The sequence below is a fragment of the Cydia splendana genome, chromosome 4, assembly GCF_910591565.1.
Source record: "Cydia splendana chromosome 4, ilCydSple1.2, whole genome shotgun sequence".
NCBI lineage: Eukaryota > Metazoa > Arthropoda > Insecta > Lepidoptera > Tortricidae > Cydia > Cydia splendana.
In genome coordinates, this window is record NC_085963.1 from 17559334 (window position 1) to 17586277 (window position 26944).

General features: G+C 38.3%; 1 protein-coding gene across 2 annotated transcripts in view; it reads left to right on the forward strand.

Moving 5' to 3' along the window:
- Nucleotides 1-26944, forward strand: part of LOC134790061 (arfGAP with SH3 domain, ANK repeat and PH domain-containing protein) — a 99767-nt gene that overhangs the window by 21107 nt on the left and 51716 nt on the right. For both annotated transcript variants that reach the window (XM_063760818.1, XM_063760819.1), the window contains exon 4: nucleotides 16210-16464. In XM_063760818.1, coding sequence (XP_063616888.1) covers nucleotides 16210-16464 — 255 coding nt within the window. The remainder of the gene's footprint in view (nucleotides 1-16209; nucleotides 16465-26944) is intronic.

Below are 26944 nucleotides of genomic sequence, written 5' to 3' on the forward strand. Positions count from 1 at the left end.
TAAAAATAAAATAAATAAATAAAATAAATATTACAGGACATTTTTACACAAATTGACTAAGCCCCACGGTAAGCTCAAGAAAGCTTGTGTTGTGAGTACTCAGACAACGATATAAATACTTAAATACATAGAAAACAACCATGACTCAGGAACAAATATCTGTATCATCATACAAATAAATGCCCTTACCAGGATTCGAACCCGGGACCATCGGCTTCATAGGCAGGGTCACTACCCACTAGGCCAGACTGGTCGTCAAACGTCAAATATTACGGCTAGATACGATATGGATTAGATATGTCAGTGTCAAAAGTGACATTTTTGTTTGAAGAAACGTCACATTTGACACTGACATATCTAATCCATATCGTATCTAGCCGAAATATTTGACGTATCTTAAAGTTCGAATAGGGCCGCGAGTGTTAGATTAGTCAATAATTTCATAGAAATAGGCATACCTATAATGACTTGACCTAGTAAGGCTCAATGTACATTACAGTAGGTATATGTATAGGTATATTCGTTGCAATATAAATAATTAGACCCTTTCATGAACTAAATTACGTAGCATTTCTTTTGTTTCATTGCTTTTTCAAATGTTACGAGGTTCTAATTAAAAATCCATCATTACCATTTCAACATTAATCCGTTTTCGAAATTATCCGACATTCGAAATTGCCTAAATATGTACACCCTAGGTTCTCTTTGCGCAGTGACAGCTTCTTTGTAATTTGTGTGTAGTGTAGTACTTAAGTTTTTGCATCACTTTGTTGATACTGAAGTTATGGCTAACCTAACAACTTCCAATAAACTAGAGATATATATGGTCTTTCGTTTTAACAGATACGGAAAAATTGAATAATATTAGCTACCACAATTACTATAAAAATAGGCTACTGTCTGTATGAATTGAAATATTCTTTCATACACGCACATTCCTATCTTTACGCCGTATAATTGCTATCTTTTAGGATATATTAAATGATAATTATTAGGTTCTTAAACGTTACCATCTATCCGCATAATTTTAAACCGTAATTGGAGAAAGCAATCAAGATGAGTTATGGCACTTTCAATTTCAGCACTGAATTTTAGAACCAGTTTTAGCGGGATACCGTAATAATCGTGATAAAAATTGATTGCTTCGGAAATTATTAAAGCTAAGGGCTCATAACGATGCAATAAATTAAATGACACAGTTAAATCAATTTCACTCGCTTGTGTTTTGCTCATTATAGACATTATTTTAAACAGCGCGTTTATGTCTAGCATTTCTCGGATCTATCATTTTAATCCGCTTTACAAAATACCACAGTCATAAAATACCACTATACTTTTCTGATTTCTCCCACTGTGCATAGGTGCGTTGGTATTTAGATATGTAGTGGTGTTGTGATGATAAAGTTTCCTTGCCAGAACTCCCAAAGATGCACTGTGATGTCGGAAAAGGGTCAATTGAAATTATGCATATGAATATGACATATCTAAAATTGCAGGCGTACCTATGGACGCTTTTATTTTTACGGTATCCATTTAACACCAGAAGGGCCAAGGTACGCCAAATTATTTGCCAAAATAAATGAACAAGTTTGCCATTGTAGTTTAGTTATTGAGCACTTTCTCACTGATAGAGTGAAGCGGTAGAAAAGTGTACCGAACAACCAGTTCGCCGGCACTAGCATGTGCCCCAGTTTCGCGTGTTTGCACAAAACTGGTACTATCCTTCCCCGCGCCGAAACATCGTATCTCCATACAAATTTCATTATGACATACGGCTTTTTAGAATAACATTATTTAGGCCGCTAACCGGCAATGCACGCCTATTGTCCAACTCGATATTTTTCATCTGACTGGATATGGATCATTTGTTCCATATTTGCATAAACTGTTTGATACATGACTGAGTAACTTGTGTTTAGAAAGCATAAATCGGCTCTTTACAGTATGCATTTTGACACTTAATCGCAGTCTGAATTGAACGACAGCTAATTTATATATTTTGTTCCGTGAATAACATTGTAGGTATTAGTAGGTATACCTACCTACAGTACTTTAGTGGGCGAGGGGTCAAAAAATATCATTTGTTCGGCTTACTTATTTAGGATCTTAAGGGATCTTAAGGGATATCCTCAATTATTGTCTCAAAATTGATAAACCTATGGGACTGTGTCAAAAGTCACTAACCAATTTCCAAAAGGCTTACAGAAATGGAGTCCTATTTCACCAAGTGTATAAAACGGTAATGGAATTAAATGAACCATAAACCATAACACACAGTTTAAACTGAATTAAACCCTCTCTGTCATCTGTGTGCCTTTATTACGTATGAATCGTAAAGTGGGTCGTAATTAAATTTCAATAGCAAAATTTTGACAACAACATACAAAGGTAAAACACAAACACAGTTATATCTTTTTTGAAATTTGAAGTCCATGGAACCGACCGAAGCTGGTAAAACTTATTTCCTCTGAGTAATCAGATTAGACTCTTTGCAACATTACAGCAAGTTCAACCGACTGTTAAATGAAAAAGTCTATAATAAGCAAGCAAAGCTCAAACGTCCTTACAAATCCCTGTTGCTTCATTGTCATTCTAATCGCTTAAGAAGTGCGGGTGAGTTAATCCCTCGAGAGAACCACTACAAGAACATTATCTGATCATGCATCGTTGCTAAGGATCTCGAGGTCTCATTACACTGGTTATCTTAAAGAAGCTCAGCCAATGAGAACACGTTCAGCCTTCATAATCCGGGCCGTGACGGAAATTGAGTCATTGCGGGAGCGACCATCTCCAGGGATCTATGGCGCGAGGAAAAGTGATACTTACCCGTTTGTCTACAAAACGTTCATTTTGTCCCCGCTGCTAGATTATTCCCCGTATAAAAAGAACTTGGGATCGAGACAATTTTGTTCCAATATATCTCACTAAATAAAGAGATACTTATAAAATGTATGGACTGCTTACTTGACTAGCTTCTACTTTTTCTCAGTCATTCCATCATGACTTAACAATGTGACCGAACATAATGACGCGGTCGAGGTCCATATAGGCTGCTCTCTGAATGAAACCACAAGCTTTCTTGACGGTGTTATACTTACTAGAACCTATAGGTACAAAACGGTGCCTACGACACGACAAGCGATTTTTGTATTAAAGTATGTCTTGACTCGTTTTTATCGCCATTAAGAGTAAAAATCGTGATCATCTACTCGTATTAAAACGGTACAAAAGTCTCGTTTTTCGACCGTTTTAAGGCAACGTGCCGAGAACCGCTATATTTCGCCCACAAAACGTTTGGCCGCGACTGAATTATTCATACATTAGCTATCCCAGTTCACCAGTTAGGGCCAGTTTCTAGTTTTCCCTTTTCACATTATTGTTGCTCTAAATTGCGAAGAGCGAAATTTACGCCATATGCAAAACAGGCCTTTTCTATCATATTTTAACAACGTAACCGTGGTATATAATTTTTGAAAGAGCTGTATTTTAATTGTGCTACTCGTCACTGAGCCATAACGAAAAGGACATTATCTACAAAAACAAAAATCACCATGAAACTGCAACTTCGGGATTAGTTGCCAAGCGGACCCCAGGCTCCTATAAGCCGTGGCAAAAAGCCGGGATAACGCGAGGAAGACGATGATGACAAAGAAACTGCAACTTATGCAATAAAAATATCGAAAAGGATTGAAACAGTTAAAAACTCTGTATGAACCTCTCCTTCAACGAGCCGGAGATATCAACCTCTAACACCGTAAATCTAAAGAACATCTAAAATTGCATCAACCTTTGAAACTGTTTATTTTTTATTTGCTCTGGCAATCTATATTATATTAGGTAGGTACATACAATTTAATGACTTTGTAATTTTAGCATGTAGGGAGCTTAAACCCGGAGGTTGAATATAGGTTTCCCTCCAGGGAGGGAGGGAAAATAATACAGACGAAAATCCACATGATCGGAGTAGCAGGATCAGCTATTACAAATATAATTGTAGATTTATACATGGATAAAATTGGCAGAGATCGGACATTCTCATCTGTGGTGATCGTTTCTAGTTAGTCCCATCATAATTTTAAATCAGATTTTCTATGAATAAATCTTTTATAAGAATAGGTAGGTACACATGATTTGCATAAACTCTTATCCGATGGCAGGCCATCCATTATACTCCCATGGCTTCGCCTTCCATTTTCTATTAACAAAGGTACATTAATTCTCTAGTGAATCTCGAAGCTCATTTCTGTAAATGTATTGTTTCATGTTAGATAAGCCGTATCGTATTATAATCGCTAACCAATGTAACACGATAATGATAAACCATCTACCTATCGCGTGTTTATTATTGACAGAGTTTATGTGATGTTAATAAGGACTGGCAATCTACATATATAATTGCATTTTTCTTCAATGCAGTTGTTGATATTTTTTACCGAGGTCCCGGCTCTTTCCGATTTATAGCTGCTGATAGCTGATATTGCCAATTTGCCATGCACGCCATTCAAAATAATGATCCTAACCTAAGTATATCTAGCTACAAGTGATCCCTTCCGCTGAACCAGTGTAAAGCATGTCTTTAAGCATCTCTCTGGCTACTGGCCCTCTTCTTCTTTTTAAAGTTGTTCAGTTGTGTTTTTAATGCTAGTCTTCTTTAATATGGCCTTCTAACTTGGTCCTATCTTATTAGTTTTATCCTGGAGTGCTCATCGTTGAGCATCTTTTTAAATATCATCGACTGATCGGTGGAATTAGCAACTCTTCTTTTGCCAAGTACCAGTATTTAGTATTTCTATTCAATCGTCTCTATTGTCGGTTAACGGATGTACATCGCGGACTTGTAGATGTATACCAGAGCTGGAATTTGAAATTTTGTTATTAAAAAATTCCGACGCGAATGATGCGGTTCTAAGAAATGTGAGGTATTCGTGTTATTTCATGAAGTATTTCTTGGAAGTCGGGCTGAATACCTACACTTATGCGTGTTGAAAAATTGAAAATAACTTTTTGCACATGCACTGCACACCTCAATACTAGAAAATAATACAGAGAACACAGAAAGTCGAGTGTATAGGAAAACAACAGGCGATCTTATCGCTAAAAAGCGATCTCTCCCAGACAACCTTTAGGTAGCGGAAATGAATAAATGATCCTAATAAATAATTATTTGGGCCAAATGGTATTAAAGCTTTTTAATAAGCTTGTGTCTCCTAATACCTTATTACTTAGCGCTTTCTCCGTTGGTTTCTAAAAGAGCCAGGATTCCACTTCTCAAAAATTGGCCCGATGAAAGCTACAGAACGGAAACTATGCCTTATAAGTGACAATCCGATTCCTCATCCTCACATTGTATTATTTATTGAACCACCTGGCACTGGTAAATATTAAATGTTCATTCGTAGGTACTAGTATTGGTACGAACCTGGGTTTGGTGCGAATCCAAGACCTCCGGATTGAAACCAAAGCAAAGCTCTTCCAACATGTTTACGAAAATTACCTGCATCGCGAAACAATAACCGTTTTATGTACCTATTGCCTTTCCTCGCATATAAGGTTCCGAGAAACCCATTGGTTTATACCAGTTCCTTTCAAATCCAGACTGAAGCCAAAGCGAAGCTTCAATACGTTAAACGAAAATTAACTGCATCAGTTAATAGCCGTTTTATGCATCGTCCTTCTTGGAACGTTCGACATTCGAAACGTTAACCGCTGACGCAAATTGCGTGGGCGCAGATTTACTTGCAAATGGGTCACGGCGATGACCCATTATTGTTACCTTGCCAGTTACGCTACACTGACTCGGGAGCGTGTCTGTTGATCTTCGCTGGCCTTGTGTACATCGAACGAACAACTAAATTTCTACATATAGACATTGGTATTTCAGTGGATATTAAAATATTAATATTCTTAACTCGGAGCCTCGACACGAAAGAAGAAGAATATTCTTAACTAAGTCTGTATAACGTTTTTATAGGTGTTGCTACTTCTTAAAATAAATAAATCAGTAAGGCCGGAGCCCCACTGCTGCGCACGCTATGTACACGACCCACGGTCCTATACAAAATTTCGTGGGCTTGCCCACGGTTTGTATTAAAACGTGGGCCGTGGATGTAGCGTGCGCAGCAGTGGGGCTCCGGCCTAATACACAACATTTGCCAGGCTGCGCAACAGATATGGTGTAAGTAAACAAGAACATGGCCTACTTTGTATTTTATCATAATGTCATTACGATATACCCATCATACGATGTATTTCGAAAGTCAAAACAAAACACACTCGGATTTTAATTAATTTTATTCGTTTATTAAAAAAACTATTGACAGTAAACAGTAAGTAATAGATACACTGCTCGCTTAGTTAAATGATTTGCCTAAAAATTTCAACTGTCAATCACGACAAAATAAAACTGTTAAATAAGAATTTGGTTTAAGGTCTCTACCCTTAAAGTGTTTTTCGTCTCATCAGCTCATCACAGTAATTTGAAGATTGCCTACTGGATGTGTCCGTCGTCAGCCACATCCCGGCTATTTAAAATTAGTGCGGATGTGACTTATTGAAAATACAAACCTTGTCCTGGTGACACAATCGCAGAATAACCATTGCTGATGTTTCAAGTGTTTCAACACCATTATTGGGCATTCTTAAGTATATTTTAATAATGTAGTAAAATTGCAGCCTCATTTCAATTAAGCTGTTGGAATCTTCGAATTTTGAAATAAAAAGATTTCAACACATTATTTTAAAATGTATGTGGTTACAGTGGCCTTCGTCGCAAACTTTAATGTTTTCCACACTTAATCTCGAAATTTTAATTTAAGGGCAGTCTACATAATTCGCTTACCAAACGAACAGAGCAGGTGAGTCTAAAATTATTGAGAACGCCCGGAACCTTACGTTTATTCGATATTTATCTGCTTATGAATTCTCTTGGGCATTCATCTTCCTTTTGTCAATATTGCTATTATAAATGACGGAAGGAAGCTACGCTACGAGAATACAAAGCGCTTACATTGTATCAGATAAATGAAGCAAAATCGAGGAGAAAATATGCCGAGCATTCTTATCACGATACCCGAGGCTACACGACCTCAGGTTTATTTTAGGCCGCTTTATAAGCGTCTTAAAAAGTGAGCCAAATTAGCTCTGCAGCGCCTATAGTAGCCGCAAACCTATCTAAAGGCCGGTGTCATATACCTCTTTCAGTCTTGATCCGATCACGCAAGTGTGAAAGGGAAGTTTTACAACCCCGATCGTCAGTTTGATTTGCAAATAGTATAACGCCATTTTATTCATTATTGAAAAGTAAACTAACTTCACCATTACACCTCAGTATTACATAGTATAGTATAGTATACATTTCAGCTTGTTTGTCAGCTCGGCTCTGCAAGGTCCCGAACTTTTCTGCGCAGAATCCTCGGCCTGCCCTTGACATGGCGTGCAATCCTTTGTCCTTCGAACCCGGGGCTATGCTATGAGGTGTTTGAAAACGTGCAGATGAATTATGAAGTAGTTATTCAGTTGTTTATTTTTTTTATCATAGACATGTATCATAAGTCCTTATTTTTTTTACATAATAAAAAATACATTTTCATTTGATTTTATGTCCGACATGCCAAGTTGTCCTCTAAGGATAGTACGATCATTAAAAGTGATTGATTCGTAATTAATCGTTTACGAGTGAGTAAAGAGGCGGTTAACCCAGTTTGTTTTCTTTTCGTATGAAAGTAAACGGCTGGGATGCTTTATATTATATTCTCGCTTGAAGACTTTGCAAATAAAATTGTAAAATGTTATTTCGACGATAATCAGAGGTCAGAGCTGGTATTTCTGATGCTTCAGAAATTAAATAAAAATCATAAGTCTAGTATTTTTAAGAAAAAAGTATAGCTTCATCAATTCATTCAATCAATTAAATTTTAAACGGGACTATACCTCAAAATCGTCAATCATAAAAATACTCAAAATCGTTTTCTAATACATACCTACTATAAACTAAAAATACCAGCTCTGACCTCTGATTATCGTCGAAATAACATTTACAATTTTATTTGCAAAGTCTTCAAGCGAGAATATAATATAAAGCATCCCAGCCGTTTACTTTCATACGAAAAGAAAACAAACTGGGTTAACCGCCTCTTTACTCACTCGTAAACGATTAATTACGAAACCAGACATAATGTACGTTCTGCAAAACATATTAATATCATCTTGAGCGTGTGACATCCACTTAACATACAATGGAGAGGCATAAAGCCGCACGTGCTCTCATTCCTAACAATGATCATTGTTACATCAACATTTCATTAACTAGAAATATTGCCGAGCGCAAAAACTGCTTCAAACGCCGTGGAAAAGGCATGTGCTAAGTGTAGACAACGACGATCGTGCTTTGACAACAAGCGTGCGTGTGTTTGTAATTTGTAACGCTGTAACCGATAAGTTTTGAGTCGCAATATAGGTACTATAGGGCTGACAAGCAAATATTCCTCTCCTGCATCGGAAAGCTCCTGTTTCCTGGTTCCTAGACCTACATTTTGGCGTTGTTAATGTATACAGAGTTTTGACTAGTGTTATATTTGTAGTTAACTTCCAGGTAACTTATTACTTGTTACTAATACTTAACAGGTTTCATAAGCCGTTAATATGTACCGTCAGTGCTAGTTTGTACTACTTAAATAAATGTTTTTTGAACCTTTTAAAGTAATTATAAGGAATATCTATAACACCTACTTAATTTTCTTCTCAATTGGGTTAAGCAAGAGTAATTCGGGCAACAAGTTTTAAATGTCAGAGGTCAGAGGAATACTTCACTTTCGGTAAGCAGTTGACTCAACTCAAGTCGGTACTGCACTTAGCAATTATTGTTAAGTCTCTTGGCCGGTATCGCATTTCAGTGGCATTGTCTCTGGAAAATATCCTTTGTTCCAGAACACTTTAACAAACAGCTCGTTCATGTTTCTGTCAAGGCTGAGATGGCACTTATACGGTGTCCTAGGTTACCCATTGTCCTTATTGGAGCGACAACGTAATGCTCTGCGCTAACTTCGACCATATATTTTGACGAACGGATTTAACCCTTTATTTGGGGCAAAACGTGGAAGGTTTGACGGATATGAGTTAAAGCCTTCTCGAAGCTCAATCGTGCTTAAATTCTGTTTCGGAATAAAATGCAAAAAGACGGTCTAAGATAATGTCCTGCGTCCCGTTGGCAATTTATGTTACAGTTGACCATGGTTTAAACAAGACAATTGCCTTCTTGCAAAAAAAAAATGACGTGCGGCGATGTGATTAATACGCATAATACATAACAAACATTTATGCAATTCGATTTGCGTGATATCATTACAAGAGACAGTAAACGTTTGCAATGACGTTGCAGGCGTTGTTAGGGCCCATATTGTCTGTGTCAATGTTTTCTTGCCTACTAACCAAACCTACCTTATTAGTAGGTAGGTCTAATGCAAATGACGCATCATTGTCGTCTCTTTAGCATCTCATATTTCATAACAAGGAATGACTAACGACTATACCATCTGCAATCGCATCATGACATGACGTTAGAGGTTTAATTTTTGTTGTTGTGATAACGATGATTTCTACTTGTTATCGTAGTATTAAGTCGGTTCTATTTTCTGGTTTAGATTCTAGCACACAACTTTATATATGATACATAAAATAACTTGAAAAAACCAAAAACCGTAACGCCATCGCCATCATATGACTTTTTCTCACTTTACGATTGCCAATACATGCAGCAACAGGTGACGTCTATTGATCCGTCAGACCTTGCGGGAGAAAAGATACTCAGAGATAAGAGCGATAAAACGTAATATCTCTAGCCTTTTCTTGTGATAAAGCGGAATATGATTGCGGTGCTCGATTCCAGTGTGCAATTTCAGTGCATAGTGGAGATAAGGGGTTTGTGCCGCGTTACGGTTAGTGGCGTGAGAAGCTCCACGTCAAGATTATTTGAGAATTTAGCATGAGTAACAGTTAAGATGGCTACATTATACAAGTGTGGTTAGGTTAGGTTTTATCAAATGATTCACTTCAGACGAGTACTTAACTAGTAAAGAAATGGTATAGCAATAAATTTAAATAAAATCTTAAATCATTCATTTGTAGGTTTAAATTGCAAGGGTTCATTTCCGTTATCTACTGTCAAAATGTCCAGATAAACCCAGCGGTTGACAACCTATGCTTTATAATTTTAACGCAACGTTTCCACTCGATTAAATCGCGACATTTCACAAACCATTTGCCCGGCGTGTAATAATTAGCAGGTCGACAACAATGTCCAGGAAGGGCTTCATTATGTTGTACGTTCTACAACCCTTTATCTCCCCTCTCGACTGACAGACGCGTTCACTCCATTGGTTCCATAATATGCCATGTATTTACCCTTTACTTTTTGAGTAAAACTAGTCTAACTCTGAACTTGAGGTCCGTAACAAGAATGCGATATCTGAAAAGCATCTATACTGGTTTTACCTCTCGCCTGTGCTCGGATCGAGAAAAGATTAACACTCAGACCCTCTACAAAAAGCCTCTCTGTATCCTTTAAGATCATTTCCAAAGTTTATTAGATTCGTACCTTTTATAGGCCAGTTTCCCAATACTTCCCATACGTTATGTAACAAGGATAGGAGCTTATTCAACCGTGCTCCAAATATTAAAAGTGCATTAGGGGCAGCGATGATGTATGCAACGACTAACGAGTCTTTTTTTTTAAATGTTACATAAAATGCTAAAAATACCTGTAAGATAGAAGATAAACCGTCTAAAACGAGATGAAATGAGCGAACTCGATCCAAACTGCATCCGCTTTATGCAAACTTGGGGCCCAAGTAACATTTTCATTCAATGAGGTTGAAGTAAATATCTAGCCGTGCATCCCCATTGGATGGGCGAACGCGGGCCAGTCGTAATATTATTGGACGAACCAAAGTAACGTGACTTCTAATCGTGGACACACCTAAAGGTGGTATTCCACCTGCCCAATTTCTTTGTCCAATGTGTATTTGCGTCTCACATTTTGCTTATTGAAAGAGTGAGACGCAATGCGTCCAATGTGCATTGCGTCTCACTCTTAGTTAAGTAAGTAATTGGACGGATGGAATACCAACCATATGCATGTCTTATAGTTATACCTCCGCGACAGAGTCCGAAACGAGGAGATCCGGTGACGTACCTAAGTAGTAGGTATAAGACACCGGCTGTTGGCGTAGGTATACGGATGTCGCCGAGATAGACGTCTCCTAGGCTTCTCTGCACCAAACCGGCTCACAGACCTCCAGCCAGATGGGCGTTGTAGGAGAAGCAAGTAAATCGGACTATTTGAAAGAAATTTGGAGTTGCCCTACGGTGTGCGCAAACACGCTGAGGAAGAAGAGATTCAGGATGTCGAGATACGTAACAACAATGTGTACATCAGAGAGCACATTTTTACGGGTTCTCCTGAATGGTCAAGCGATTGGAATGACTCCGTGACTCGAAATTGGTTTCACTTTGAGTTCGCGGTAGATTAGACTTCGCAATTCTAGCGCGCTCATATTAGAAATGGCTGTTTCCTTGCCAAATTCTACACCTGCATATGAATTGGCAACGTTATTCAGTTCACGGTGCTTGGCGCCTATTCGGGCATTTTATTTGCAACTGTCATTCCAAATTGCAGGGTGAAGCAACACTGAGTTAAGGCGCATACATACCTCATCGACCTTGGCTTACATAACATAACAACACGATATGACGATATATAAGCCTCTACAGCAATTATAAACAATAAAGTTTCACACAAATTTTAAACTTTCCTCTACTGTTTTATTTAGTTATGTGTTATGTCCTTTCTCTAAAAATAACATCTTGCGGTCGTATACGCTATACGCCTTAAGCCAACAGCGCGACGCTTTTGGAATGCAAGCGTTATGCAACGCATTGTGGCTGCGCCTAGGCGACGCTTCCAGACTAGAGATGGGTAGTGAGTAAATACTCACGGGTAAAAACCGAGTAAATACTCAGTATTTACTCAATATACCCGTATTTACTCGTTTATACCCAAATTGGTGGGTATAAACTATTTAGAGTGCTGAAAGGGGCATATAAATTTGAAATATAGGTGTATTTTGTAAGCCGCTACTGGCTTAAGAGCGCTATTACATTTCGGCGTCAACCATAACAAGACTAACTGTGCTTAACTTTTAAAGTCCTAAAACTGTTATTTGGTAAGTACGAAAATACTAAATGCAGTGCAAATGTAAGTGTGTGCAGTGTTCATAAATTACGTCATCTATTTTTGACCCCCCCACCCCTCAAATCATCCAAAAATCATGCTTCGGATGACTCTGTTTCCTCCTACGTCATACTACCATCATCCGATGTCCAGACCCCCCCCCCCCCCCCCCCTCCTTCCATTTGAAACGACGTAATTTATGAATAGCCCCATACTCGTACTTATGAAGGTATAAGTATTACTCGAAATAAATTATAAGTACTCGCTTATTTACATGTTTCGTCAAAGCATTTGGTACCTATAGGTTGTAAAGTTTGTATCAACGAGGGTTTAAAAACGAACTAGTATTGAGGATCTGATGATAATGATGATGATTAAGGTGGTCACGGATACCAATCAACCATGTAGTAACATGATTAGGCTCGTTTGATTCGTCTCAACAAGATCTTTGACACTGAAGATACACAGGGTCTGATGATGGAGCTGGAAGGTGGCCACGGGTACCAGTCTATCATGTAACTAAACCACTTCGTGTTTGGGCTCGTTTGATTCGTCTCAACAAGATCTTTGACACTGAAGATACACAGGGTCTGATGATGGAGCTGGAAGGTGGCCACGGGTACCAGTCTATCGTGTAACTAAACAACTTCGTGTTTGGGCTCGTTTGATTCGTCTCAACAAGATCTTTGACACAAGACAGTACTCAGGGTCTGATGATGGAGCTGGAAGGTGGTCACCATTACCAATCAACCATGCAACTAAACCACATCGTGTTTAGGCTCGTTTGATTCGTCTCAACAAGATCTTTGACACTAGGTGATACACCAAACACGAAGCCCAAACACGATGCCCAAACACGAAGCCCAAACACGTAGCCCAAACACGAAGTGGTTCAGTTACGTGATAGACTGGTACCCGTGGCCACAGTCCAGCTCCATCATTAGACTCTGAGTACTAACTTTTGTCAAAGATCTTGTTGCGACGAATCGAACGAGCCCAAGCACGAAGTGGTTTAGTTGCATGGTTGATTGGTACCGGTGACCACTTTCCGGCTCCATCATCAGACCCTGAGTACTATCTTGTGTCAAAGATCTTGTTGAGACGAATCAAACGAGCCCAAACACGAAGTGGTTTAGTTGCATGGTTGATTGGTACCGGTGACCACATTCCGGCTCCATCATTAGACCTTGAGTACTATCTTGTTGAGACGAATCAAACGAGCCCAAACACGAAGTGGTTTAGTTGCATGGTTAATTGGTACCGGTGACCACCTTCCGGCTCCATCATCAGACCCTGAGTACTATTTTGTGTCAAAGATCTTGTTGAGATGAATAAAACGAGCCTAAACATGAAGTGGTTTAGTTGCATGGTTGATTGGTACCGGTGACCACCTTCCGGCTCCATCATCAGACCCTGAGTACTATCTTGTGTCAAAGATCCTGTTGAGACGAATCAAACGAGCCCAAACACGAAGTGGTTTAGTTGCATGGTTGATTGGTACCGGTGACCACCTTCCGGCTCCATCATCAGACCATGAGTACTATCTTGTGTCAAAGATCTTGTTGAGACGAATAAAACGAGCCTAAACACGAAGTGGTTTAGTTGCATGGTTGATTGGTACTGGTGACCACCTTCCGGCTCCATCATCAGACCCTGAGTACTATCTTAAGTCAAAGATCTTGTTGAGCCGAATCAAACGAGCCCAAACACGAAGTGGTTTAGTTGCATGGTTGATTGGTACCGGTGACCACCTTCCGGCTCCATCATCAGACCCTGAGTACTATCTTGTGTCAAAGATCTTGTTGAGATGAATAAAACGAGCCTAAACACGAAGTGGTTTAGTTGCATGGTTGATTGGTACCGGTGACCACCTTCCGGCTCCATCATCAGGCCCTGGGTACTATCTTGAGTCAAAATTAATACATATAGAATGTCAGGTCGCTTCAAATATTTTTAATCCTGTCCGGTAGTTTATTAAACTGTACCATTATAAATTATAATACTATAAAAACAGTGCTAGGATCAAAGTGTCTCGTTGCGGTTTACACGCACACAGTATAGCGTTTTACACGGCGCCCGCCGCACACAATGATAAAAAATCTCGTTGTCGCCGTTGAAAATGTGCGGAGCCGACCGACACACGTCCTGCCTCTACAAGCTCTGCCGCGGCACTGAGCTGGCGCAGCGCGCGTCATCGGTAATATAGAGTAGTTTTCAAAAAATTGCCAAAAAATTATAGTAGAATTTCATAAACACTAATGTATACCAACAGTATAAGCAAACGTTGCAGATTGCTTGAGTATGAAAATGACTTCGATATTAAGTAGATTTTCGTAGGAATTGACACTTGTTTCGGAGAGAAAATTGAGTTCGTTTTACTTTGATTTTCTCTTTCTCAAAGGTGTGTAGGAAAAATATCGTTTGATATGTCTAAAGTACAAGGTATTAGTAATACAAAATAGCCAGGTTTAGCAGAGTAAACTTCTCAACATTTCCAAATAAGAGCTTGCCATTCAGTGCTTCACGGGGTTTTTCGGAAACGACCATCAGAAAAAAAATCATTACTAATTTAATAAGTCCTTTTTCTAATATTTACAACGATATTTAAAAAGATAAGAAGAGACTTTTACTGGAACAAGTACTCATTGTTTCTAATAATGAGCACAAAGTCCTGAATTTCGTCGACTAGTATCATCAATTTTGCGTTATTTCGACTTTTCTTGTAAGAGCGCTCTTAAGTACTCAAAATTGTAAGGAATGTATTTTTAAGAGGGGCACTCCATACATGTAACTAATTGTCACAAAAAAAATTTTCAGAAACCACCAACGTGTTGCACATCATTAAATGGGTCTTTAAAAATAACTGGAATGTTTCTAAGAACATTTTTGGATAAATTGAATATTTTTGGAAAAAAACCGTTTTGAAAGACCAAAATAATGTTTATCTCTCTATAACTTTAGAACCAAAGTTCAGAAAAAATCTGAAAACTTATCGGGAGATTAACCGTATAATAGAGTACAAAAAACAATATTTTGAACATCATCGGTTGAGCCATTTTCGAGTTTTCTTTAAAAAACCCTTAATAAAAGGTCGTAAGTGCCGCGTAAACACGCATTTTTGCGCGACATGCAGTTATCTAGAACATCGATCGAATTTAAGTACCTTATTTTTAAAGTAAATACCTTCTTATTTGAAACAAAATTGTTAACTATGCATTATCACAATTTGCCTCTCACTAATAATTACCTTTTTCTCCTAAATTAAGCTTCCTATATGCTTTTTATTTTATAGATATTGTTAATACACGTTAGCACTCTTGAATGAAAGACAATTTTGTTCTTAAATCTCACTTTTTGAACATTTTATAAGCAATCGTTTTTACCCACCTAAATGAGTAAATACGGGTATTTATCGGGTGCTTTGAGTAAATACCGAGTAAATACTCAGTATTTACTCACCCCTACCCATCTCTATTCCAGACAATTGTGCTTGCTGGCAAATTACTGTTTGCTTGACTGGAAATTGCATATGTCTGGTGCACAAAGCCGTTTATTCTCGGCTACATATTTTAGTGCCGTGAATAAATCATGGATTCGTTTACGGCGATGCACTCGCAATATGTAATCTTAGTTGTTAAGAAATATATTGTTGTTAAGAAATATCTTACGCTGAATGCAGCATACGGCGCAAACCGGAGACCAAAAGCTTTACCCAACAACAATGTGCCAAGACTATATCGGAAATCACGACTCATGTCCGATAAATAATGAGATTGAGCTTCTGATATTGTAGATCCAGTATGGTGTCAGCTTAATAAGCCGACGATATATCGGTATCAGGATAGGACAAGGTGAAGGGCGGTTACCATAATCAGTTATATCACCCACTTTACGTGCCCCCATATGATATAACAAGAGTGATGGGAGTCCTAACTAATGTACCCAATAACCATTTAAGCTGATAAATGTAATTTTGTCCACAGATGCAAAATATAAATAACATAGTAATGTTCCCGGTGGACAGTCTTCTAAAGGGTGACCTCCGAGGTGTCAAAGGCGACCTAAAGAGGCCATTCGACAAAGCATCCAAAGACTACGAGTCCAAGTACCTGAAGATTGAGAAAGAGAAGAAATCGCAGGCGAAGGAAGCTGGTCTCATCCGCAGCGAGGTCACTCCCGCGGAGATAGCAGACGAGATGGAAAAAGAAAGGAGGCTGTTTCAGTTGCAGATGTGCGAGGTAAGTTAAATCTGAGTCAGTTATTCTTATCTTATACTATCTTATCAGCCGTACGACAAACGAAGCGCTTACTGCACAGTCGCTATTAAATATATCGTAGCGCGTAAGATGTTCAATGCGCGTAAGATATGTGAAGTTGCCAAGCCGTTGGAGTGCATAATCATGTTTGATTGTGTAGATATTTTAGAGCACCCTGTTCGAATACCTACGTACAAAATACCAAAGCGCAGAATAGCGATTTATCACAAGGGTAATTAATTGTCTTATTGATAACCCCTAGGTTTCCGAATTCAGGCTCTGGGTAATTAATCTTCTATCCTGTGTTATACATAGAGTTAATACAAACCATAAATTTATGTCACGGTATATTGATGCAAGTGCATAACGCATACGTGACGGAATGATTGATTATCTCTTGGGAGAAAAGTCGTCCAACATTAAGGCGTGCTTTTCCCGTACGAGCTAAGCGAACCAGTTTTTTGAATCCATCGGAAATATAAGAAACAATGTTTTAAAATTGTGAAAAAAATATATCTTATACTTAAGGATCTGTCAGATATGTTTTGGATCTCAAAAACATGATTAGATAAACTTTGCTCGATAGAAAAAAATTCCAAAGTTACGCCTTTTTTTAACAATAAATCAATCTCAGAGCTACAATACAAACTTTTTTGACTTGTTTTTTACATAAATGTATAGGTAATAAGATAATCTAGATGATTTGGATCACTTTGTCTCGGTAACATCATTAAAATAATTTCTATGTTTCAATACCTACTAAATCCGCAACCGCCATCACTCGCGAACGCACTTACGCCCTCTTCAGTCGCGCGGCAGCGCTTGTAGAGGACGGACCTGCGTCAGTATGTTCCGCGCGGTCACGTGATTTTACCATTTACAAACAATGGGAAACAAAGCATATGAAACGTAAGAAAAAGTCACTAAGGGCTATAAAAACACACTTTCTGATAACAGAAGCATCTAATACTTTACGAGGTGCTTGAAAGCGCCTAGCTTTCCTACATCAACAGTTAAAACATTTCAGTATTTTCACTAGGTCAGCAACCAATTTCAATGTAGGTAAATAATATTATATTCCTAGATAATATAATTGTGAGTATGTAAGTATGATATATTTACAGTATTTCACCTTTACTGATATACCTACGTCCGATCTGCAAAATGATTATATTCCTTCGTGCTCTTTGAGTCCTTTGAAAATCAGAAATTATTTATTTGGATTGATACAGTATGGGGATGTTACAATATATGTATAGTGTTACGCTTTTAGTATGAGGGTGCCGAAGGCGCCCGGCTTTGGATTGCATGCAACGCGCCACGCCCGTCAAGCGTGCAAATTCATCATCATAATCATAAATTTAAATAAATATAAAATGTCAAACTGAAATAATTGAAAAAATTACCCTAATAGGCATATCGCAATACAATTATTTAAGAACTAAATACATATCACTAATTTTAATATTTGACCACGGTCGACATGAATTAAATATAATTGAGAGTTCAAGGTGCCTACAGGCAGTTCATCTTGCGCTTGGTTGTATTAGTCTTGTTCGAGAAACTGAACACGGTGAAAAATAGAGATAATACTCCTAAAAATACGTGTGATACCTCATTAGATTCGTCATAATGCCTAGAAAAATGCATTCGAAGCGTGCAAAAAAAGGGGGAAAAAGTAGAGATCTTTAATTTCCCCAATATCTCAAAAAGTATTCATATTACGGTGCGAGATGGGTGGGGGGTGCTCGACCAAATGTCATAGAGGGCCCCAAGACAAAACAAACTGCATTTAAAAATTTTCAAAATGGCCGACTTTATTTTTTATTTTTTTCAAGTTGGTCCGAGCGCGCTGAGATTTGGCATGGCGAAAGATATAGGCCTCTAGATTCCTATGAAAAAAAAAATTTAAGGCCCGACGGCGAAGCGTCAAGGCTCGCGAAGGCCGAAGGCCGAGCTCCGCGTTGGGCCGAAGGCCCGAAGCGTCACACGTGAGGAGGAAGTTGGAGCTGAAACACGACCCAATAGGAAAAGTTACGATTTCCCAAGCACGCGAGGCCGAAGGCCGAGCTGCGGGAATGAAGTTCTCGCATGCGGATCTTTTCTTTCTATCAAAAGTACAACTTTATTTATTTCTCCCTTTGGAAAACAAACTACTACACAACAATAACAACAGCAGGAATGGACTGCTACCAACAATGTGGGTTAGGTTAGGTTAGAACTGCGACCCTCACAGGAACAGACTGCTACCAGAAAAGTGGGTTAGGTTAGGTTAGAAATGCGACCCTCACAGAAACGGACTGCTACCAGAAAAGTGGGTTAGGTTAGGTTAGAACTGCGACCCTCACAGGAACGGACTGCTACCAGAAAAGTGGGTTAGGTTAGGTTAGAACTGCGAACCCTACAGAAACGGACTGCTACCAGAAAAGTGGGTTAGGTTAATAGTTACAACAGCACAAACAACAGCAACAACAACACGTCAACAACAGCACCAACAGCAAACAACATGCGTACCGCGGGGCCCTCGGGCCCCGCGCATAGGGCAAAATCTAGTTAATATTATTAAAGAGGAGGATATTTCCAATACAACATTATATACTTGCAGGACTGTATCTCCATTATTTATACTTTTTATTCAACGCTGAACACAGTCTTCCACGCCTCATTTTCGGCGTGAAAAAGCGATTACGTAACATTCAATATAATTTTAAAGGTATTAAATATTCATGGAAAATTTAAAAAAAATTATGGTGTATTTAAAACATGTCAACAAATGTACTACTTGTAGAAATTTATCTTAAAGTTATTTAGGCAATTGTTAATTAACAAAATTTTCTCAAACTTCCTTCTTTATTGAAAACGAAAAAAAATTTATAAATAACTAGCGTAAAATTTTGTCGCTCTTCTCATATAAATGCTTAATAAGATCACATTATAAAAAATTTAATACGTTTTAAGACGCTATTTTGGGTTTTACACATTATTACGCGATCAAGATCATAAAAAAAAAAATTTAGTAAACTTTACTAAATCAGATTATTTGTGAAGGGTGCGGAATACGGGGTGTGATTACAGGGAGTTCAAAATAAGGCGGGTATAAGACAATTTTTTTTTTATATTTTGTGTTATTCAGTCAGTTACGTGGTCTTTCACTATCGGCCTCATCTGAGAATTCAAAGTCGCTCAACGAGCTATGGAGAGGGCTATGCTCGGAGTTTCTCTGCGTGATCAAATCAGAAATGAGGAGATCCGTAGACGAACTAAAGTCACCGACATATACTGTGTGCATATTTATTTGCGTTATTTGACATCTGTCACTCACAACAGCAATACAACGTAAAATGTCTCGCACTCGCACATCGAAATCACAAAGGAAAACAATTGCACTACGAACGTTTACGTTCTACGTCTTTTTTTTTAATTTTAGGGCTAGCCGGACACCACCTTTATGAATCGGTAGTCGTCTAAGTAAATCGATATGAATTTTTCATTTTTCTTTTAATAAAAATAAGGAAAAGGTGGATAATCAACTGTAAATATGGATATATTTATCGTCACCTAACAGACAAAAAATTTGACACAGAAATAACATAAATAAACTTTAAAATAGATCCCCAGTTAGTTTAGATTTTGACGATGGGTGCGACCTACTCGGTCGGTGTATTAAATGCCTTGCGCGAAAACCATATAATTCTAGCTTTATTTAAATCGCAAATAAAAATTCATTATACGTCACAATTCGATACCTCAGTCTACGTGCCATCCAATCGTAATCGCTTGCTGTGACTATCGATTTGGGTTAGTTACATCTCTATACAGGATGTCCAGTAATTAATGGACAACCTTCTAACCATCGACAGGGCAGCTTAGGCTGGTCCAGAAAATGCACTTATAGGTCTAGTAAAAGTTTCGTGGTTTTCGAGATAATCGCACTTTTGTCTTTTTTACTAGTTAGCACCATACTTCACTTTAAACACCATCTAGGCCATATCTTTATTTGTAGAAATGTAAATAGCATGTGTGATACCATTTTAGAATCAGTATTAGATAAACTATTTTTAAGAAAGTTGGCCACTCTGTTCTCCATACATTTTTTTTTCACCACAAGCGACCAGACTTCTTGAAAATGTTATATATATATATATATATGTCGAGTATCGATGGTCTCAAAGCGGTGGGCGCGTGGGGTAGTATCGATAATGTATTACTTCACAGCTAAACCAGTATGTTACCATGCTACCAGTGCATGAAATAAACCTTAGGACTCGTTAACCATACTAGTGCCTACTATACTTCAGTACTAAATGTTTAAAAGAACTAATTGCTATGTTTAACTCAAGGGAGCGATATGAAAGTAAAAAGAAACCGTTTAAATCTTTATTCAAGTCAAACTAGGCCGGCTCCAACCCTACGCCTCTAACATGAGAAGATTTAGCCCTATATGGGACCGGCAACAAACTCAGAGGGACAAATCTTTTCAAAACAAGTTAAAACAACACATAACACATCATTTCTTTATTTCACAAAAGTAAGCTTCTAATGAAACATAAGAAATCAAAATAACACTTGAAATAAAACACTTAGCTAAATGGTTAAAGAACGCGGGATTTTATAAGCTATCAGAATAATCCTTTAGGTATAAGCCTTCAGGAACGTAGCGAGTTAGGCACGAGGTTGGCTAACGAGTATGTCCGATCTCTAGCGCGGTCCGATCCAGAAGAACTACCAACGGCGGAGCCTCTCCGCTCCCGCCTCAGTCAAGTTGGCAAACCTGCTCGACCAGTCTACCAACATACCGACAAAAACGCCAACTCGTGCCTACGCTCACTCGAGAGAAACCTCTCGACGTTCCAAAGCCTTCTACCTGTCATCTTAGTTCAACAATACGTCAATAGATGGCGTTACTCTCTACGCAACTTTATTTATTTCGTTACAACCAAATGATACGTAGCTCAACATTGCTAATCGATTTTATACAGGCGTCTAAAATAATGAACTATAACGCTGCAATACGTCTTTCTGGTGTCAGGTTCCGACACGGCCGTCCTGCGCTACACACGTCCTCGTGTGTGGGTGTATGCATTTGATTCTGTAACAAAATACTCAGCACAGTATCTCATCGCTCGGTCATTCCTGACCCACAATTTGGGTCTCTCTCAAATTACTATTAAAATCAAACTTTATTATCAATCAAACCAAAAAAATAGTTCAAAGTCATTAATCAATCCTCATTTCTCTAGTCAAAAATAGTCCATCGAGCAACGACTTAATAAAAATAATCAGTAATCATCGCCGCTATCTAGCGGATACACTCCAATAATCATCGCCTCCATCTGGCGGATACTCTCAAATTTATGTGAAAACAGAACAATCTCAAACATCAAAAACACAAATCACAACAGCTCTAATTCATTGCTCGACAGTATCACTACCATTGTCATCAATATCAATTTACGGGGAAATTATCTGGCATTAAAAAAAATATTTTGGTCAAATGTGATAATAATCATTGTAGGACATCTTAAAATAAATAGCACTCTGACTTAATAATGCCAATTTTACTCATATGAACACAGTACATCAACGGGAATTCATTTTTAACAAAACAACACCAGTCCTTCGGTGCATTGCCAGTCCTTCGCCAGATACCAGACCCTCGTCAGAAGTAACTATCTCAGCCGCGTAAGTGCTACTCCTTGCAAAGAGCATTCTGCACATAAAAAGCAGACCACGTGCACCTCTCACATGCTCCGGCACTTCTGATGCGGTCACTAAACAATACCCAGTCCATTTAAAGCAAAACATTAGTGCCCAGTCCATCGGGCGTGCCTTCAGTCCATCGAAAGCAAAACAGTAGTGCCCAGTCCATCGGGCGTGCCTTCAGTCCATCGAAAGCAAAACAGTAGTGCCCAGTCCATCGGGCTTGCCTTCAGTCCATCGAAAGCAAAACAGTAGTGCCCAGTCCATCGGGCTTGCCTTCAGTCCATCGAAAGCATGACAGTATTGCCCAGTCCATCGGGCGTACTTTCAGTCCTTCGAAAGTACAAGCTTTCAGTCCATCGAAAGCAAAAACAATGTTAAGAGTGAATTCCAAAAAGAAAATAAAAACGGTTCTTTAAATCATGTTACTCAGAACCATTGGTACTATCAGCGTCAACTGATCAACTCAAACTGAACATCACTGATCAAAATCACTAAAGATAGCTTTCTACTTTAGCTTTAACAACAGAAACTCAGCTTTCTACTTTAGCTTTAACAACAGAAACTCAGCTTTCTACTTTAGCTTTAACAACAGAAACTCGCTCAAAACTTCTATGCAGAAGTAAATCCTCTCAAAATAATCCCAACAAAATGGGAACTGCTCACCAGATTAATAAAGCATTATGCACGCGTTCCAGTCAAAGGTGGTGGTGAAGTCCAACCCAAGCACGAAGGCTGATGTTTTCCGCCTTGCAGTTGCCGTTGCTGCGGCAGATGGCGAGATGCACGATGTAGTTTAACATAGCTGGCTGTTACTGAAATCACCATTAACACGGCATCAGGTTTATCATGTAAGCAGGATAAACTCAAAGGTTTATTAAATGCAATGTAGCAGACAAAAAAAACATGTTTCCAATGTATACGGGACTACAAAAATCTCAGAATAAAATTTAAACTTCAATGAGTGCGTTTTATTTCATTCTATGAACAAACAAACATGTGTTCCAAAAATAAGTAACACGGTAAAATGGGCCAATACGAAAAGTGACAGCTAATTAGTTATGTTAGACTGTTATGCTTCGCCATTACACTGAAAATAAAATTCACTAATAAACAATTGGAACGAAACCTGTCCTTTTATTTCCAAATCTCCAGAACAGACGATAGTGCACAGCTGCTTCTGTGTTACAGGTGTGATGGCGTCTGTAAGTTGTCCCTGCTCAGGTTGCAGCACACTGTAACATTAATTTTCATATGCGTAGCTCATGCTTTCATTATTACATAATCCTATGCATTGGCAAATCAGCAGGATCAATTTCTAACGGTGCATTGTATTTTCACGAAAAAAAATAATTTTTGAGGGTAGAAGCACAAGTGAGCGATGAAATAATATCACGTCGTGATAGCCGATATTTGGTTGTAATTAACAACATGGATTTCACTTCAAAATAATTCAAGATCACTTAGATTTAAATGGATTATAAAAATTAATTGTATCTTCATAAAAAATCAATTATTGAGGGTAGATTCACAAGTGAGCGATAAAATAATATCACGTCGTGATAGCCGATATTTGATTGTAATTAACAAGATGGATTTCACATCAAAATAATTCAAGATCACTTAGATTTAAATGGATTATAAAAATTAATTGTATTTTCATGAAAAATCAATTATTGAGGGTAAATTCACAAGTAAGCGATGAAATAATATCACGTTGTAATAGCTAATACTCGGTTTTAATTAACAGTATGGATTTCAAATCAAAATAACTCAAGATCGCTTCGATTTAAATGGATTACAAAAATTAATTACAAAGAAACGTAACGATCCCAGAGATGACGTCACGTAACGACCGCTATGCTCGACTGCCTCAATCACAATTTTATTCACATTTTCACAATAATTCTCACCAAATAACAATGAATTACACTCACCTTTCAATCAAGGTTAGACACGTGAGCTTACCATTACCACGTGTCCAGATTATGGAATGTAGGTCACCAGAAATACACCACGCTCCCAGGTGGCTGTGTAAGCAATACATGAAACTCTGCATCGATCCCACTTGCTGATGTCGAGTATCGATGGTCTCAAAGCGGTGGGCGCGTGGGGTAGTATCGATAATGTATTACTTCACAGCTAAACCAGTATGTTACCATGCTACCAGTGCATGAAATAAACCTTAGGACTCGTTAACCATACTAGTGCCTACTATACTTCAGTACTAAATGTTTAAAAGAACTAATTGCTATGTTTAACTCAAGGGAGCGATATGAAAGTAAAAAGAAACCGTTTAAATCTTTATTCAAGTCAAACTAGGCCGGCTCCAACCCTACGCCTCTAACATGAGAAGATTTAGCCCTATATGGGACCGGCAACAAACTCAGAGGGACAAATCTTTTCAAAACAAGTTAAAACAACACATAACACATCATTTCTTTATTTCACAAAAGTAAGCTTCTAATGAAACATAAGAAATCAAAATAACACTTGAAATAAAACACTTAGCTAAATGGTTAAAGAACGCGGGATTTTATAAGCTATCAGAATAATCCTTTAGGTATAAGCCTTCAGGAACGTAGCGAGTTAGGCACGAGGTTGGCTAACGAGTATGTCCGATCTCTAGCGCGGTCCGATCCAGAAGAACTACCAACGGCGGAGCCTCTCCGCTCCCGCCTCAGTCAAGTTGGCAAACCTGCTCGACCAGTCTACCAACATACCGACAAAAACGCCAACTCGTGCCTACGCTCACTCGAGAGAAACCTCTCGACGTTCCAAAGCCTTCTACCTGTCATCTTAGTTCAACAATACGCCAATAGATGGCGTTACTCTCTACGCAACTTTATTTATTTCGTTACAACCAAATGATACGTAGCTCAACATTGCTAATCGATTTTATACAGGCGTCTAAAATAATGAACTATAACGCTGCAATACGTCTTTCTGGTGTCAGGTTCCGACATATATATATATATATATGGGCAGGCCACATTGCGCGCAGAGAAGATGGCCGATGGTGTCGAAAAGTGCTCGAGTGGAGACCACGGACTAGCAAGCGCAGCGTAGGACGTCCACCCACAAGATGGACAGACGACCTTGTTAAGGCCGTCGGAAGACGCTGGATGCGGGTCGCTTCCGACCGGAATGGAGGTCCAAGGGGAAGGCCTATGTTCAGCAGTGGACGTCTTATGGCTGAGATGATGATGATGAGTCAGTTACAACTTAATTAAAAAATATATATATAATGTACTTAATAAAATGTAGGTACCATCGGTGCGCGAGTTTGACTCGCACTTAATTGAATTATTTTCTTGAAAACATTGTTTCGTTAAAATTGTGTGATCATTAAAGTAGGTATAAAGTCGATAGGTATTGTAAACAATAATTTATTAAGTTAGGCAACAAAAGTATTGGAAATTGTGATAATGAGACCCACCAAAAACATTTTCATGTAAAATGTTGCCAAGAAGAAACCATAACGCTTGCAATGCCAAAAAGTTATCAGAAATTTACTTTGAAACAGTTTTTTTTTTGTTTTTAGAGCTTATAAATAAGTACTACTGATCAGTAACAACGTTTTAATTTCACGGCAGCGTTATTGAGTTAAAGGAATCTGTAAAGTAAAATTATTGATTAAGGTTAATAACCTTTATAAATAGAACCCGTAATTGACCGTCTCCTTTAAAATTGTTACTTTCCTTTAGGTACTTTAACTCGAACACGCTGCCATGAAATTAAAACGTTCTTTACTGATCAATAATAAGTACTCATGTCTATATAAAAATAATAATTCTACATGAAATGATCAGAAATACGTAATGCAAAAAATACATACGTACATATACAATAAAAACTCTAAAACGTGACCATTTCCCGGTCTAGTTAAAATACTGCCATCATAAGATCATTATACTGTGACTAGGGCTCGCGGTCGTGTCCGGGTTTCGTGTACACGTGTTCGGTACCCGTTTCCGAACTACACGTACACGGTTTTCTGACCCGTTCTACACGTGTAGTCGTGCACACGTGTAATTAAGATCCGTGTATCCGGGTACCCGTGTACCCGTGTACACGGCGAAACGGACCTTAAATACACGCGGGCCTAACCCGTCCTTGGCGTGTAGCGGAGATTGTAGTAATGTATATATGGATGTTCAATGTGATTGATATGTGTTGTACCAATTTAATTTATTTTTCACCTCAGCAGCTCGAACAAGGGTACTTTGCTAACAGTGAGCAAAATGCGATTTTGTTAAAGGAAAATATAACATATTCCGTTCGTGGTAGTTTCAGTCAGAGATGGGCAAAATTCATTTGAATGACGAATTACGAATGAGAATTACCAAATCATTCGCGAATGACGAATATTTTTTTCGAATGATCATTCGTGTTCAATTCATTCGTGTTCAATTCATTCGCGAATAATTTATTCGGCGAATAAAATAGCCCACGAATAAATTATTTGCGAATAATATTGTCGAATAGTTAGCTTACAAAATAACTATTTAGCTGTTTTATATCCCAATAGTAAAAAGAAAATGTTTTCTATCGGTTTATCTGGTTGGTTGATTTGAGGTGTGGAAACTGGGAATACGCCTCATGTATTGGCGGTCACGTGGGGCGAGAACAACTGGAAATACACCAATAATGGGGGTATTCCCGTTTGTCCCCTTCGGGAACATGTGGGAAAAGACAAACAATCTTTCCCATTTGTCCCCACTTCATTGAAGCAGGGACAAATAGGAACACACCATTAACG